At 40.5% G+C, this 15,852-nt stretch overlaps 1 protein-coding gene across 1 annotated transcript; it reads right to left on the reverse strand.

The window, feature by feature from the left end:
- Positions 1–8,938: 8,938 nt before the first annotated feature.
- Positions 8,939–12,282, reverse strand: LOC127651870 (uncharacterized). Its single transcript, XM_052137908.1, has 5 exons — positions 11,166–12,282; positions 10,008–10,322; positions 9,858–9,918; positions 9,401–9,448; positions 8,939–9,167 (listed from the first exon to the last, which is right to left on the reverse strand). The coding sequence occupies exons 1-5, from the start codon at positions 11,449–11,451 to the stop codon at positions 9,101–9,103; spliced, it is 777 nt and encodes a 258-aa protein (XP_051993868.1). The 5' UTR covers positions 11,452–12,282; the 3' UTR covers positions 8,939–9,100.
- Positions 12,283–15,852: the final 3,570 nt, after the last annotated feature.

Raw genomic sequence — 15,852 nt, forward strand, 5'->3', positions numbered from 1 at the left:
TCCTAGAAACTCGTGTGAACATGTATCACGCTCGCATGAACACGAAAGTTCTCAGGACATCTGGTGATTTCATCGCTCGTGTGCCACGTGCCCGGTTTGAAAGCAAAGAAAATGTCCTGCCTGTTTCTGCCACTGTTATAAACAGCAGTAGCACTTAAACTCGGTTGATTGATAGCTCAAAGAGGCTCTATCCTAGTCTCCTCAATCCCTCTTCACATTTTATTAAATATAGGCCAGCTGCACACATCACAAATCCCACACTGATTGCCATTCGCGTCTCTCTTTGCCCCGCGCCATTGGCTGGCTGCTGGCCTGATTTCCAATGATCTGCGAGCATGTGAGAGCCTGTGAGACAGTACTTAACACGCAAACTCTGACTCTCTCACACACACACACACACACACACACACACACACACACACACACACACACACACACACACACACACACACACACACATACTCTAAAATCAGATGTTCTGTCGCTGTACACTTTAGACAGCTGCTGGTCTGTCTGTTGCATCCATTGAGCGTGCACTCAGTCTCAACCACCATAAAGTTCTTGTTTTCGGTCAGAATGCGGAGGTTGCTGGACAGCAGCTGGATAAAGTTTGGACCGGCTGGTAGAGATGACTGGGTGTCGGGGTCTCCTTCACCGCCCACTGTTGAAAAACAGCGACAGGTTAGTAGTGATGCCACTTCAAGAAGGCTGTAGTCATTGTTAGCCTATTTTAGTGGAGATTAAAGAAAGGAACCGATTGCTAAAACAATTGCAGTTATCTTAAAAGAGTCCAAAAGTCTGACACTACGAGTGAAAATGATACTATCGCTTTTTCGAATTTAGATATTTTTTAATAGTAAAATGTATATTAAATATATATTATACATTAAATCATTATTTTTAAATAAATATAACATAATTCTAGTTATATATATATATATATATATTTCATGTATATGATTATATATATATACTGTATAATATATAGAGTAAAAAATATACAAATATAATTTAAATTATACACACACACACACACACACACACACCAATCAGCCATAACATTAAAACCACCTGCCTAATATTGTGTAGGTCCCCCTCGTGCCGCCAAAACAGCGCCAACCCTCTTCTCAGAATAACATTCAGAGATTATATTCTTCTCAGCACAATTGTACAGAGTGGTTATCTGAGTTACTGTAGACTTTATCCGTTCAAACCAGTCTGGCCATTCTCTGTTAACCTCATCAACAAGGTGTTTCCATCCACTGAACTGCCGCTCACTGGATGTTTTTTGTTTTTGGCAGCATTCTGAGTAAATTCTAGAGACTGTTGTGTGTGAAAATCCCAGAAATACTCAAAACAGCACGTCTGGCACCAACAATCATCCATGAGATTTATCTTATCAGCCAATCGTGTGGCAGCAGTGCAGTGCATAAAATCATGCAGATACGGGTCAGGAGCTACAGTTAATGTTCACATCAACCATCAGCATGGGGAAAAATGTGATCTCGGTAATTTGGACCGTGGCATGATTGTTGGTGTCAGACGGGCTGGTTTGAGTATTTCTGGGATTTTCACACGCAACAGTCTCTAGATTTTACTCTGAATGGGGCCAAAAATAAAAAACATCAAGTGAGGGGCTAACAGTCAAGTCTACAGTAACTCAGATAACCACTCTGTACAATTGTTTTGAGAAGAATATAATATGTGGTGTGGAGTGGTGGTGGTGCAGTGGGCTAAAGCACATAACTGGTAATCAGCAGGTTGCTGGTTCGATCCTCACAGCCACCACCATTGTGTGCTTGAGCAAGGCACTTAACTCCAGGTTGCTCCGGGGGGATTTTCCCTGTAAAAAGGCCACCGTAAGTCGCTTTGGATAAAAGCGTCTGCCAAATGCATACATGTAAAATGTAAATGATATCAGAATGCTAATCTGTGGTGCGGGTTAGCGCCGTTTTGGTGGCACGAGGGGGGCCTACTGTACACAAATTTAGGCAGGTGGTTTTTAATGTTGTGGCTGATCTTTGTATATTATTTTCCACATCATAATTAATAATTCATTAAATATACATATATTAAATAGCATAACTTTTTTTTTTTCAAATTTGAAAACTTTTGTCAATATTTGTTATTTTATCAATATCCTGTAATGACAGTATGCACTCGGGCCGGCATTGAATCTGCATGTTTGTGCAAAGCCTGATAATCCATGTGATCCAGCACGATTTGAGAACGTTCCAAAGAACATCTTGTATGCTTCAATAGAAGCAAGGAAATCTTTTGCATAAGGAGTTAACATGGTCAGCGCCACAAATTTGTTTCATCGATTGAACCTTGAAATATGCTGAATCTTAAAAATGTCTTCCTTTATGTCATACTGTGTCTTTGTTTAAAATGTGTCAAAATCCCAAAATTTTGCTTAAAATAAAATTCAGTGTAGTCTCAGACTTTTGGACCCATTTGAAAGGGAAACCACAGAACAAACAGACCGAAAGTGGACGACTGCTGCACTGTCCGTGGTCCTGAAGTTCAGTTCCTTGGACAGTTTCTTCCAACAGCGACTGTTACAGTGGACAAGGCTTTTATTCGTATATCAAACCAAGATGATAAACAGTTCCAGACATTTCTAGTGTTGAAACTATTTATTTAACTCATTTGAAAGTGTAAATTTCTGATGCTCTAGGATTCTGAAGTTTTCGCTTTGATTTCAAATATGGGTTTATTTGAGGTGACACCGAATGTTTGGCATAAACAAGTGGGATTAAAGGACTAACGTATCTCATCTATCTGAAAAGCAGCATTAAGTGATTAGTGCTAGTAAAACGGTGAGAGAAGCAGCAGATTTTGGGACGCCCTGCAGTGACGGTGAAGGGTCCGTACTGGCTCTCCAAGGACATCGATGGTGTGGCTGCTTTTTCGTTGCACTTGAGAGCAACCCTTATGTGTCTGTGAATTGCAGATTGGATGAAATAACCTACATTTTAATTAGAAAGGCTCTTCAATGGTTCTTTGCAACACTTGGGGGTAAAACCCTGATCTTACCATGACCCATTTTTCACTGCAGATAATTCTTGTGTTGACTGTAGTGCTCTTTGAAGATTAAAAAAAAGTTCTGTATGTTACATTGTAGCTTTCAGATCAGTTTATTGGTGTCTGGATTCATTCAAAGCACCAGTACAGATGTTATACTAAAGAATAAGAGAATTTAAGGAATATTCTGGGTTCAATACAAGCTAAGATCAATTGACAGCATTTGTGGCAGAATGTTGATTACCACAAAAATAACTTTGACTAAGCTTATAATAAGTGCAAAATAAAGCACTTACAATATTATTGTCTGCACTTCATTTTTTGTACACTGTGTCCCATTCATTCACACATTCATACACCAATGGCGGCAGAGCTGCCATGCAAGGTGCTAGCCTGCAATTGGGAGCAACTTGGGGTTCAGTGTCTTGCCCAAGGACACTTTGGCATGTGGAGTCGTGTGGGCTGGGAATCGAACCACCTACCCTGCGATTGGCAGCCGACCCACTCTACCATCTGAGCCACAGCCGCCCAAGTTAATAAGTTAATTATTGCTAATTTCTTCAAGTTTTGTAGCTATACTTTTGAAACAGAGAATATTTGAATGTTTCCGGATTGTCCCTATTCACTTCCGTTGTAAGTGACTCACTGTATTTTTCTATTTTTAGAGAAAAGGAGGGATGACTGAGCTTAACTTGTATTGAACCCGGAACTTAAACACCACTGGCCCCTATAAGTTTATAAGTGGCTCAGCGGTTAAGGCTCTGGGTTACTGACCGAAAGGTCGGGGGTTCAAGCCCCAGCACTGCCAAGATACCACTGTTGGGCCCTTGAGAAAGGCCCTTGACCCTATCTGCTCCAGGGGTGCTGTTTCATGGCTGACCCTGCGCCCGATTTTCTTCATCGGTGAATTCAAAGTGGTCAAAAAAATGCAATTGGAACTTTTTTTCATTTTTTTCTGGGCTGACATCCCTTCTATCTTCAGACATTAGTCTTTCATTCTGAATAGTTTTCATGCATTCAAATGTTATGTATTGTTAAACTACAACAGCTTAAGTGACTTCATATTTTGTTTACATCCCCTAGGGTCACCACTTGAACGAGGTTTCGGCAGAAAACGAGGCGAAATCGGAGCTTATACTGTACATAGTCATCCCTCTCGCCACACTCCTCGTTTTCGGTGTCGTGTTCGTCGTCCTTTACCGAAGATTCAGGCAGAACAAGCTCGGACTGGCCAACATCATTGCGCTGGACCTTCATGACCCGGAGCGCAATGCCGAGATTCTCTCGTCACTCACAGGGAACGCTGAACGGTTGAACAGCACCAGCTCGGACATGTCGGACGGGGTCTTCCTCATGGTGTACCTCCCGCCGCCCTACGAGGAAACCCTGACAAAGATCACGCGTGCCGCAAGCCTCACCAGTGGCAAAGATGTGGAGTCCATCAAGATGGAAGATCTCGAAGCCAAACTGTGTCCTGAGCTCAAAGCACGGGGGGAATATGTCTGAGAGAATACTAGATGTACTATAAAGAGTTTGCTCATCGCTGATACCAGGAGGGACAGAACAAATCCAGCACAACGCAGAGAGGATTAAGTGAAGATCATGCATGCAAGAGACATTCAGTCCCAGCGGTCAGTTTTGCCTCGTAGTTCAAGGGCTATCTTGGGTTTCTCAAACGCACAAATCCTTGTGTTCTCCAGTAATCTTGTTTTTTTTATTGGGGCAAGTTGTCACATATGTTTTATATGTTGTAATTGTATACAATGCATTAACTACAGTTTACTGTATGTTGGGGAAAATGATGGTTTTCTATGTTACCTTTCCCATTTATCCAGTTTTGTTTTACTGTTTAAATTGAGCTAAAACGATTGTAATAGACCTTTTAATGGCATTTGCACTGTGACAATTTACCACATATAGTTGAACTGCTTCTTTTTTTCCTGGACAGAACAGCTTTTTTTAGTAGCCAAGATGTTAAGGTATTTGCCTATACAGAAACTAACTTTCAATGATCTATAATCGATCCTAAGAAATAGAGTAAACATGTGACAACATGCCCCGGTCTCCCCTATTGTGAAGACTTTGACTGAACTTAAGTTTGTGGATAGTTTCAGAGACTGAACAACCACTGTAAATGATTTCTACTCTGTACATGATACAGCTGTACCCAAATGATACACATATCTTACATTTTATAATGTCTAGTTTAGATCTGAATCATGTGCGCTGTTATGAGACTCAAAATCTGTTGTGCTTCTTTTAGGGATTTCATGATACCATTTTTTTTAGAACGAGTAAGAGTACCGATACTCCCTTTTCATTACCCGCCGATACAGATTGTAACGTGATCAATGGAAAGGAAGAGGCGAGAACTGGCTTGACGATATAAATCATATTTTAATGAGAAACTCAAAAGACAACATAAACACACATGACGGACATGTCCGCTAACGATCTCTCTCTCCCGCACGGCCCTCTGCAGTTAGCCTTTAAACCTCACAGAGGCATAATTAGCCTAATACGGGACCGGTGTGTAGTATCACGACCCGGCCCCGCCCTCCGCCCTGCCACACAGATACGATACCTGTTTTTTAAATTCCATATCAGCAGTTTATTTCAATTATATCATAGAAATTGTCTTTTAATATATGAATCCATTAAAATGTAAATCAAGTGAAAATTTACAATTGATATGTATTATTTTTATCAAAACAAGTGCTGCATAATAGCATCACAGATGTGAGATATTGTTTAAATATAATATAATTACAGTACTACTGATTTATTATTAGTAGTAGAAGTAATAGTAGTAGTGGTATTACAGTGAATATTACATACTGTAACAAATAAATAGTGAGGTACTGTATTTCTTTTGAACTTATTTCCATTCAAATTGAACTTTTATTTAGGCGGAAGCTTTTATTTTGAAGCCCTTTCCATTTCGGTGTGTTTTTGACAGGAGCTTCTCACTTCCAGAATAGCATGTCGCTATGTGATCCATTGTGATTATTAAACTGCAAAAGGATGCAATTTGAAGTGAATATGTAGTAAGTGAATGAGTGCTCTGCTTCCTGTCATCTGCTACAGCACGCAATGCTCATGATGGGGTTTTTTGTGTATGAGCCAAAGAGCTGTAAAAGCTACGAGACACAACACCAACTCCTCATATTTGAAATGCTCACATTTAAAACGCTCAGCACATGCAAACTATATATTTATCTCATTAAATGCAGTCTTTGTGGTCTAATAATCACACTAGGACATAACGTTACTTTGTGTGCTGAATGTTTACGCAAAGACATTGGTGCGTCCGATGGCATCGTTTTTGGTTTTGGAGCATTTTTACGAGCACAAGTACAAGAGCTCGGTATCGGACCTGATTCTTAAAGCAGTATCGGTATCAGGACATCCCTTGCTTGTATTGTATTTATAAAGACAAAAGAGTAGGACATGATATGTAAAAGAATTATCACCACGTGTCGTGCTTTACTTTGGAATTGCCTGTAGGCCTAGTTAGACACTCATCGTTTAGGAACCACAATTACAAGAGATTAGTTAATTACCATCAGTAATGAATGAACTTCTATGACTCCGTATGTTTGCATCAGTCTTTGTTTGCATACTAATCTACCCCACAGCACAATCCCGACAGGTTCGCATCATGAATGTAGTTTTGCATTAAGCCTCACCTTGAAAGTATTTATAATAAAGACTATATTAAAGACCGGTAAGTGTCATTGAACTTTTCGATATGCAATATGCTGTTCACACATTACGTTGTCCAGTTTTTTTTAGGTCTGGGAATCGATTCCAAATAGAATTGATTCTTTGATTCTGATGTGTTGGGAATCGAGAATCGACTGCAAAGTTTGGAATAGACTCCGCCCTGGGAATCGACTTCGCCTTGGGAATCGACTCCGCCCTGGGAATCGAATCTGCCCTGGGAATCGAATCTGCCCTGGGAATCGAATCTGCCCTGGGAATCGAATCTGCCCTGGGAATCGACTCCGCCTGGGAATCGACTCCGACTTGGGAATTGACTCCGCCCTGGGAATCGAATCCGCCCTGGGAATCGAATCTGCCCTGGGAATCGACTCCGCCTGGGAATCGACTCTGCCCTGGGAATCGACTCCGCCCTGGGAATCGACTCCAAATAGAATTGATTCTTTGATTCTGATGTGTTGGGAATCGGGAATTGACTGCAAAGCTTGCAATCAACTCCGCCTTGGGAATCGACTCGGCCCTTGGAATCGACTCGGCCCTTGGAATCGACTCGGCCCTTGGAATCGACTCTGCCCTGGGAATCGACTCCGACTTGGGAATTGACTCCGCCCTGGGAATCGAATCCGCCCTGGGAATCGAATCTGCCCTTGGAATCGACTCCGACTTGGGAATCGAATCCGCCCTGGGAATCGACTCTGCCCTGGGAACTGACTCCAAATGGAATTGATTCTTTGATTCTGATGTGTTGGGAATCGGGAATTGACTGCAAAGCTTGCAATCAACTCCGCCTTGGGAATCGACTCGGCCCTTGGAATCGACTCGGCCCTTGGAATCGACTCGGCCCTGGGTGTGATTTTTTCGGAATGTGTTAATATCCTCAACCACTCAACGTTCCAGAAGACTTAACAGCACTAACTAAAATTACAGATTAAAAAATGACTGCCGTTAAACCTTCATAATTTCTCGCTCGATCGACCAGAATCTTTTGTAGTCCATCAGCCATCAGTAAATCTGCTCTGTTTTCGCACAAGCCCGTTTACACACCAGACAGCTGCTTTCCATTTATTGGAATGTTCATCGAAAAATAATTGAGAATATAAGCCTGAAATCAACTCTTGGGAACGATTCCTTCGCAATCGCAATCAGAGCTGACTCCAAAATGTATGGATTCGAACAGCCCTTGTTGTTTTCATACTGTTATCGGCACCACACACCGTCTGTCTTTAGTTCATTTATTTTAGCGCCCCCTAGTAGATGGCAACGTAATTATTCTCCATGTTTGGAAAGGCTTACACCGTACCACTTCCTGACTGCACAACAGATATTCTAGTTTTCCTAAAACAGTATGCAACAATAAACGTCTCATGCTGTCAATCAGAATTATCGTAAATACGAGATTCCTATTCGGACTTGCACATGAATGCCCCTTCATGTCGTTGGCCTAATTACTGATTACTAACGCATCTTTAATAAAGCAGTTGGAGTTTTAATCATTTTTTTTTATTATTATAATTTTATAGTCCAAGGAAGAAGACAAAACAACTCTTGGGATCTGAATCAAATATATTGCATCAAGAAAGAGATCATAGTGAAAGAAATATGTGGTTAATATTACTTACGGCTCATTCATCACACTATAAATAGAAAACTCGAGTGTCTTTGTATTTCGGCAAATCAAGTTGGTCATCCGAGTATTCCTTGCAGAAATAGTGCACACTGTATTGTATAGGCCTGCACGAGGCAGAAATAGTGCACACTCTGTGTTGTATAGGCCTGCACTAGGCAGAAATAGTGCACACTATGTGTTGCATAGGCCTGCACGAGGCAGAAATAGTGCACACTATGTGTTGCATAGGCCTGCACGAGGCAGAAATAGTGCACACTCTGTGTTGCATAGGCCTGCACGAGGCAGAAATAGTGCACACTAGTGCACACTATGTGTTGCATAGGCCTGCACGAGGCAGAAATAGTGCACACTCTGTATTGCATAGGCCTGCACGAGGCAGAAATAGTGCACACTATGTATTGCATAGGCCTGCACGAGGCAGAAATAGTGCACACTATGTGTTGCATAGGCCTGCACGAGGCAGAAATAGCCATTTGTTTCAGTCTGTACACAGAACAAAGAAACACACAGTCATTAATGAAAAAGGTTTTAATGATTTAGATAAAAACATACATCTAGAGTTCATGGCGCTACCTGCACGATTGCTATCTGTGCTGAGGTGCGTTGTTGGACACTTTGGCAAGAACGTTAAGAACATAAGTGACCAAAAATGAGAAAGTAAAGGAAGAAGCTTCATTTATTAGGATTTAGACTAACTGATCCAGATATGGTAAGATTAGGGTTTTAACATTCAGCGAAATATGAAGAAGCCACCACATTGGCACACTCTGTCTTGTAGATCGAGGAGATCCTGTCAAATTGAAGAAAACATTTTAGTAACATGTATATAAAATATAGAAATCTTTGCTTCTAGGCAAACAAATAAACAAAGTCTAATAATGACTCCACTGTGCGGAGCAGCTACTTGACAGATTTCACATGTGTTCACATGTAAACACTGTAGTCAAAGACATGTGTGACATTAATGACTTCATTTGATTGGTTATTCTATATTAAATGAGCACTTTAGGTTTATAAACTTACATTTTGCGGATGTGGTCAGCATGTAGGGCCTTAGGAGTGACTGCCACCCTGTTACAGTGAGATTGAATAAAAACATTATATTACCGTAACGCATGATCGTACGATTAAAAACACAAGGCATGAGATGATACTTTAAAACAGAATTCAGGGTTTTATTAAGATTACAAAATATGAATGGCATATGGGATGTGGTTGCTATAGTAATAGGAGTCACGAAGTAAATCTGATTACTTTTTATAAAAATAAAAGTAGTGTAAAGCAGTACATTCATAATTCTTGTACTTGGGATGTAACTTAAAAGTACATTGCTTAGAAATGTGATCTGTGGAGTAATCAGATTACAATTTGTAGAATAAGTAATTAGTCATTTTCAGTGGATTACTTTCTTTGAATAACTTCCCCAACACTAGCCATGATTAAGTTTGCATAAATAGTGTAAAAATAATTTTTTACTCACATTGTATTTAAAAGGACCTGGACACATGCCAAGTCGTCACTGATATCATCGTCAATTAGCACTTAAAAAAGGATAAAATCACACTCGTTTAAGGGCGTATTGTTTTCAGAAAGTGTACAGAAACGTGCAGTGATAGTGTTGGCTACTCACTGTTGCAGTTCAGGCCGCAGAGGTTCAGGGTTGGAGAAAGTGTCGAGTTGCACGCCACACGGTTACTCAGCTGGAACAAGCCGTACTGGGTGCATGACTTTATACCATTATATTCGTGGCTCTCACCACTGCCTGAACTTTCTGCAGAGGTTGGGCGCTTGACATTACTGGAGGGTCGCCCTTTATTTTTCCCGCTCCCAGCAGAACGGCCCTTGCGGCCACCATGACCCTGTGAATTTTTGGCTTTGCTTGGCTCTGTAATCAGCTTCACGGAGCTGGTATTAAAGCCAGTGTTCAGCTGAATATGGCACACAACTGTAAAGAGAGTTGTTGGAGAATGATTGTCTTCCAAATATGGGTGTTTCATCAACTAGCTCCGGGCACTTTTAGAAGTTTTATTGTGTTGGCTTGAGGAAGTCAACTTAATGTTATTCCACAAACATGGTTCAGTGGTTTTCAAAACACGAACTCCTCCTTGTGCTATCACGGTACATTGCCACAAATTGGTACAGACATTCAGTCTGTTCTGGAATAGTGTGCTATTACTTTTCTAACTGATCGGACTCATGTTTTTTGCACAACGGATGATCAAACATTTTAATAATCTCATAGACTTGACACTGATGGAATGTTCAAATGGACGAATGGAATGCTTGTTAATTCAAACTCCAACTTTCAAAAATTCAAATGTAAACAAACCCACATAAGGCCTTTGATCTGCTTTAAATTGCTCTCTCTCTCTCTCTCTCTCTCTCTCATAGATTATCTAACTATCAAAGTGACTGTCTGTCTGACTAGCTATCTAGCTGGCCTATTTATATCAAATAAAATATATTTGTATATACTGTTGCCAATAGCAGCCAAATACACAGATATGTTTGTATTAATATTCATAAACAAATACTGAATCACACTCTACATGGCCTGCTATTTCAAAATTATTTCATTACCACACTTAAAAAGGAGCATATGTACAGTTGTTACCTTGAAAAGCTCTTTTAAGGCCAACATTTTCTCATTTTTTTTGACGAATATTTACAGTGCACGTAATGCAGCACATGTGGAAACTAGTGAAACAATGTTATCTATATTAATCTAAATAGAACATCAGTGTTACGTAAGTCCGACGTGAAGCTCAGGATATGGGTGGACACTCACTCTTTGCTAGAAGGTCCACAGGAGTCGTTTGGTTCAGAACAACCTCAGGCAGCGTAAGGGTTACTTCAAGCTGTTGCTTCAGCCCACATTTATTCAGAATCACGCTGTCGCCCATCCCAGCCACCAGGAATAAAACAACCATGACCGCCAACATCTTAACTTCTGGATAGATGCTCATGATGTCTCTGTGTCCAAGGAAACTCTGCAGGTAGATGATGTGCCTACAGTACCTGTGAAGATATAGACCCACCTGTTCCCCTGAGAGAAGACTTCTGTTACACCTCATATGCGTCAGTGGTTTGGGGGAAAGAAAAGATTTAGAAGGTGATTTTATAGTACCTCGTGTTCAGTTTGAAAGTTTTGGGTTTCGGTGTGGAGCTGGGACAAACCCTTTTCATCCAAGTTCTATAAATAGGGGAAACACAATGACTGTTCTGAAGTTGTACTTTGTGCATCTTTCATAAAGAAGTGTCTTTGTATCAGGGAAGATCAGATGTCTTTTAAAGGTTATGTGACACCTTTAGACTACAGTAATAAGGATGTGAGAAGAGGACGAGATTAGACATGGACTTGCGGGCACACAAGACAATGGGAGGAGAACTGAGTTTGTCACATATATGAAACTTACTAATGGACACAGACAGTGTTGGGTGTGATCAAAGTCCCATTCAAGGCAAGTCAATCCACTCTGCGGCCATCTTTGCAATGCTCCCAGACAGCTATTTTCTATGTAAACAAGCGGCATAAAAGTACAGCTCCTATTTACTTGAACGGGTACAGGCTGAAATCTCCAGAACAGCTGGTCAATCTGACAATAATGGTCTCATGATTTGTGCTTCTTTAGCTCAGATCATGCTAGAAAAAATGCTAGTTTTCAGGCTTGTCTGGCTAATGCGCAAGCGCGTTCTCAAGTTGATTAACAAGCGATGTCTTTATCTAAAAGTGATTGGCAGGACTTCCTTTTTTATATCAGCCATATTGGCCATTCCAATTTCTCCATTCATTTTGACTTTTAAGTATATTACTTGGGTGGCACATTTTTCTAAAATAATATGATGTATAATACATTTAAAATATGAATTAATATGTTCATAGGTATATCTGTTTTAATGACAGCTGAAGGATCTGCAACAATAAAGAAGGAAATATAGACATTATTTGGATTTGTTGAGAGGAACTTGTTTTGCAAAGTTTGCTGCTTCAGTATTTGTAGATCATTTTTTTTCACATGTTTCTATGGAATACTGGAAAACACTGATAAGCATTTCATAAGTTTAAAAAAATATTCAATAAATGCAAAGAGTCAATATATACAGTGTTGACCCTTGTTCTTCATCACCTCTGCAATTTGCTCTGGCATGCTGGATATCAGCTTCTGGGCCAAATCCTGACTGATGATCCATTCTTGACTTATTAGTGCTCGGATTTGAGTTTGTCCACTCGCCTTTTGAGGATTGACCACAGGTTCCCTATGGGATTAAGATCCAGGGAGTTGCCTGGCCACGGATCCAAAATGTCAATGTACTGATCTCCGAGCCACTTCATTATCCCTCTTGACTTGTGACATGGTGCTCCATCATGCTGGAAAATGCACGGATCATCACCAAATTGCTCCTGGATCATTGGGAGAAGTTTCTCTTGCGGGACGTTTTGATACCATTCTTTATTCATGGCAGTGTTTTTGGGCAGGATTGTGAGAGACCCCACTCCCTGTATGAAAAGCAACCCCACATATGGATGGTCTCAGATGCTTCACTGTTGGCACGACACAGGACTCATGGCAGCGTTCACCTTTTCTTCTCCGGACTATCGATTTTCCAGATGTCCCAAACAGTCAGAAGGGGGCTTCATCAGAAAACATATCTTTGCGCCAGTCTTCCGCTGTCCAATCCTTGTACTTCCGCTGTCCAATCCTTGTACTTCCTGCAGAATTTCAGTCTGTCCTTGATGTTTGTCTTGGAGAGAAGTGGCTTCTTTGCTGCCCTTCTTGACATCAGGCCATTGTCCAAAAGTCTTCACCTCACTGTGCGTGCAGATGCGCTCACACCAATCTGCTGCCAATATTGAGCTCTGCACTGGTGGTGACACGATCCCGTAGTGGACTTCTCAGGAGGAGACGGTCCTGGCACCTGCTGGACACTCTAGGACGTCCTGAATCCTTCTTCACTGCAGTTGAACCTCTCTCCTTGAAGTTCTTGATGATCCGGTAAATGGTTCTTTCAGGTGCAATATTCTTTGCAGCAATTTCCTTGCATGTGAGGCCATTTTGATGCAAAACGATGATGGCTGCATGTCTTTCTTTAGAGGTAACCATTGTTAACAAGAACACAGTGATTGGAAGCATTACTTCCCTCGTTTTATAGCGATCATTCTGCTCTCATAATCCAATCAGAATGATAGAGTGATTTCACCTGACTAGTACTCGTCCAAACTTGATATGATTTGTGAACTGATGTTAGCTGGTCATTTTGTGCCAGGCCAAAAAACATTGATATGTGTTTTTTTGTGATAAAGTTCTTTTTTTTTTGGCCAATGAAGCTTTTAGCAATTATTTAAAATGCATCTGATCACTCTGCACAATAATCTAGAAACAATGCGCATCGACACTACAACAACTGAAGCAGAAAACTTTGCCAAACACGATTTATGTCAATTTATGTCACTGTTTGGCCACAGCTGTATGTCTCCTCGGAAACTCTGATATCAAAATTATCTCAGGGTTTCCCAGTCGTAATTATTACTTGAGGGGTCATTCATGTGCAACTTAGAGTGGGAAAATCGTATTTACGATAATACCATTGGCATATGAAGGCAGCATTAATCTTGTATTAATAATGTCAATGAATGTGGATCAAGTCGGCAAGCATTCAGATTTTTTGGGGAACAATGCCCCATTATGATCCAGAAGTTAACCCTATGCCAAACCAACAGCCAACACAATTAAAACAGGTTCAACAACTGACACCGCACAACAGGATTTGAGATAAGAAATAACTAAATTCAGCACTCTTTTCAAGTGGCAGAAGTCTGTTTAAATCAAGCGGTCTTTGATTAGAGAGATAAATAGGGTACACAGCAAATCAAACAGATCTCTTTGTGTTGTCAAAGCTGTCAAGAGTAACCATAGCAAAATAGGGTTCTTGCAAGTAGAATTGGGGTACTTTAGTTTGGACTTGGACTTAAGTCTTCTTCTTCTTTTGAGTTTATTGGTGGTTGGCAAACCAGCTTTTGGTGTATAACCACCAACAACCGAACTGGAGTGTGGGGCAGCGCTAGGGAAGGACAAGTAATCCTCTAATATTGAGAAAATAAATAATAAATAAAAATGTATTGATGGTATAAATGTACTCATGACTCCATTCCTGTTGCTTTCAAATCTCTAAACAGCATCTCTCATTGGAATACTCCCATGTTTTTCAGACTCAAATCCAATTTTAATAGACTTGGACTTGTCACGGACTCGGATGCATTTTTACTCTGACTTGACACGGACTCAAAGCCTTTGGGACTCGGGATTTAGCCGAGTCCATGGCATTTGGGGGACGGGTATTCCAGAAAGCAAGGTTAACCCACTGAGACATAAACCCTGAACTCCAGGTTGATTAATCCAAACATTGCCTACTCGCAGTATTCCGGTTCCAGAACATCTGTGAGGAGTTAGTTTGATCAACCTCCTATTGGTAACCAGAGTTAATGCACACACACGGTGAGTACAAATAGATATTGTCAATGGAGTGTCGATTTCACACCCTTTTTTTGGCCTGTAAGTTTTCATACCCCTTTCAGAATGTATACAAATATAAGAGATAAAAGATTATATATTTGATGGAGTACTGCCCTTCAAAAGCTACATTACACCAAATGTACTGTAATTTACACAAATCCTCCTGTTCAAAAGTTTGCATCCCCTTGGTTCTTGTGTTGCCTTCTTGAGCATCAACGAATGTTTGCACCTTTTGTAATAGTTGTGTATGTGTCCATCAATTGTGCTGAGTGTCCAAAGCTAGATGTCTATATCATTTACCCACTGTTGGGAAGAACCGAAATTTGCAGAAGATGCTTGGACACCAAAGAATGTACAGTACTTGTGGGGGATTTTCCTTGAGAAAAGTGGGCAGCTTCACAGTCAGGACAAAGCAGGGACTCATGAACAATTATTACACAGTCATTAATCATCGAGAAAGCAACACACCATATTAAAGGGTTTGCTCTCATGCCAGGAGCTCTAAAGTCTCAGGAGACCAACGTCAAGAATTTCACTTAATGCATCAGATTTCAGTTTGTTTCTCCTAAAAGAAACAAGACATGAGTCACATACAATAATTTATTAGACTTCTGAATGATACTTTTGTGTCCTTTTGAAGCTTGAAGAGGTGGTCACCATACACTGCCATTGTATGACATCACTGAGCACAATTTCTCCCTATATGTTATGAAAAGAAAGAAAGCAACAACACAGGGGTGAATAAACAATGACTACATTTTCATTTTTGGTTGAACTAATCCTTTTAGAGCCAAGGGAATGTAAACTTTAGAAACGGATCATTGGTTTAAATCCAGTTACTGTTTTGTCTTGTGGATTATATGTGAGTGTCTGTTGTCAAATAGCTTCTACAAGGTAGTACTAAATAAATGTTTATGATCCCTCTTATTTTTTTAAACGATAACACATGGACGCATCAGGGTT

Source organism: Xyrauchen texanus, chromosome 11 (assembly GCF_025860055.1).
Source record: "Xyrauchen texanus isolate HMW12.3.18 chromosome 11, RBS_HiC_50CHRs, whole genome shotgun sequence".
Classification (NCBI taxonomy): domain Eukaryota; kingdom Metazoa; phylum Chordata; class Actinopteri; order Cypriniformes; family Catostomidae; genus Xyrauchen; species Xyrauchen texanus.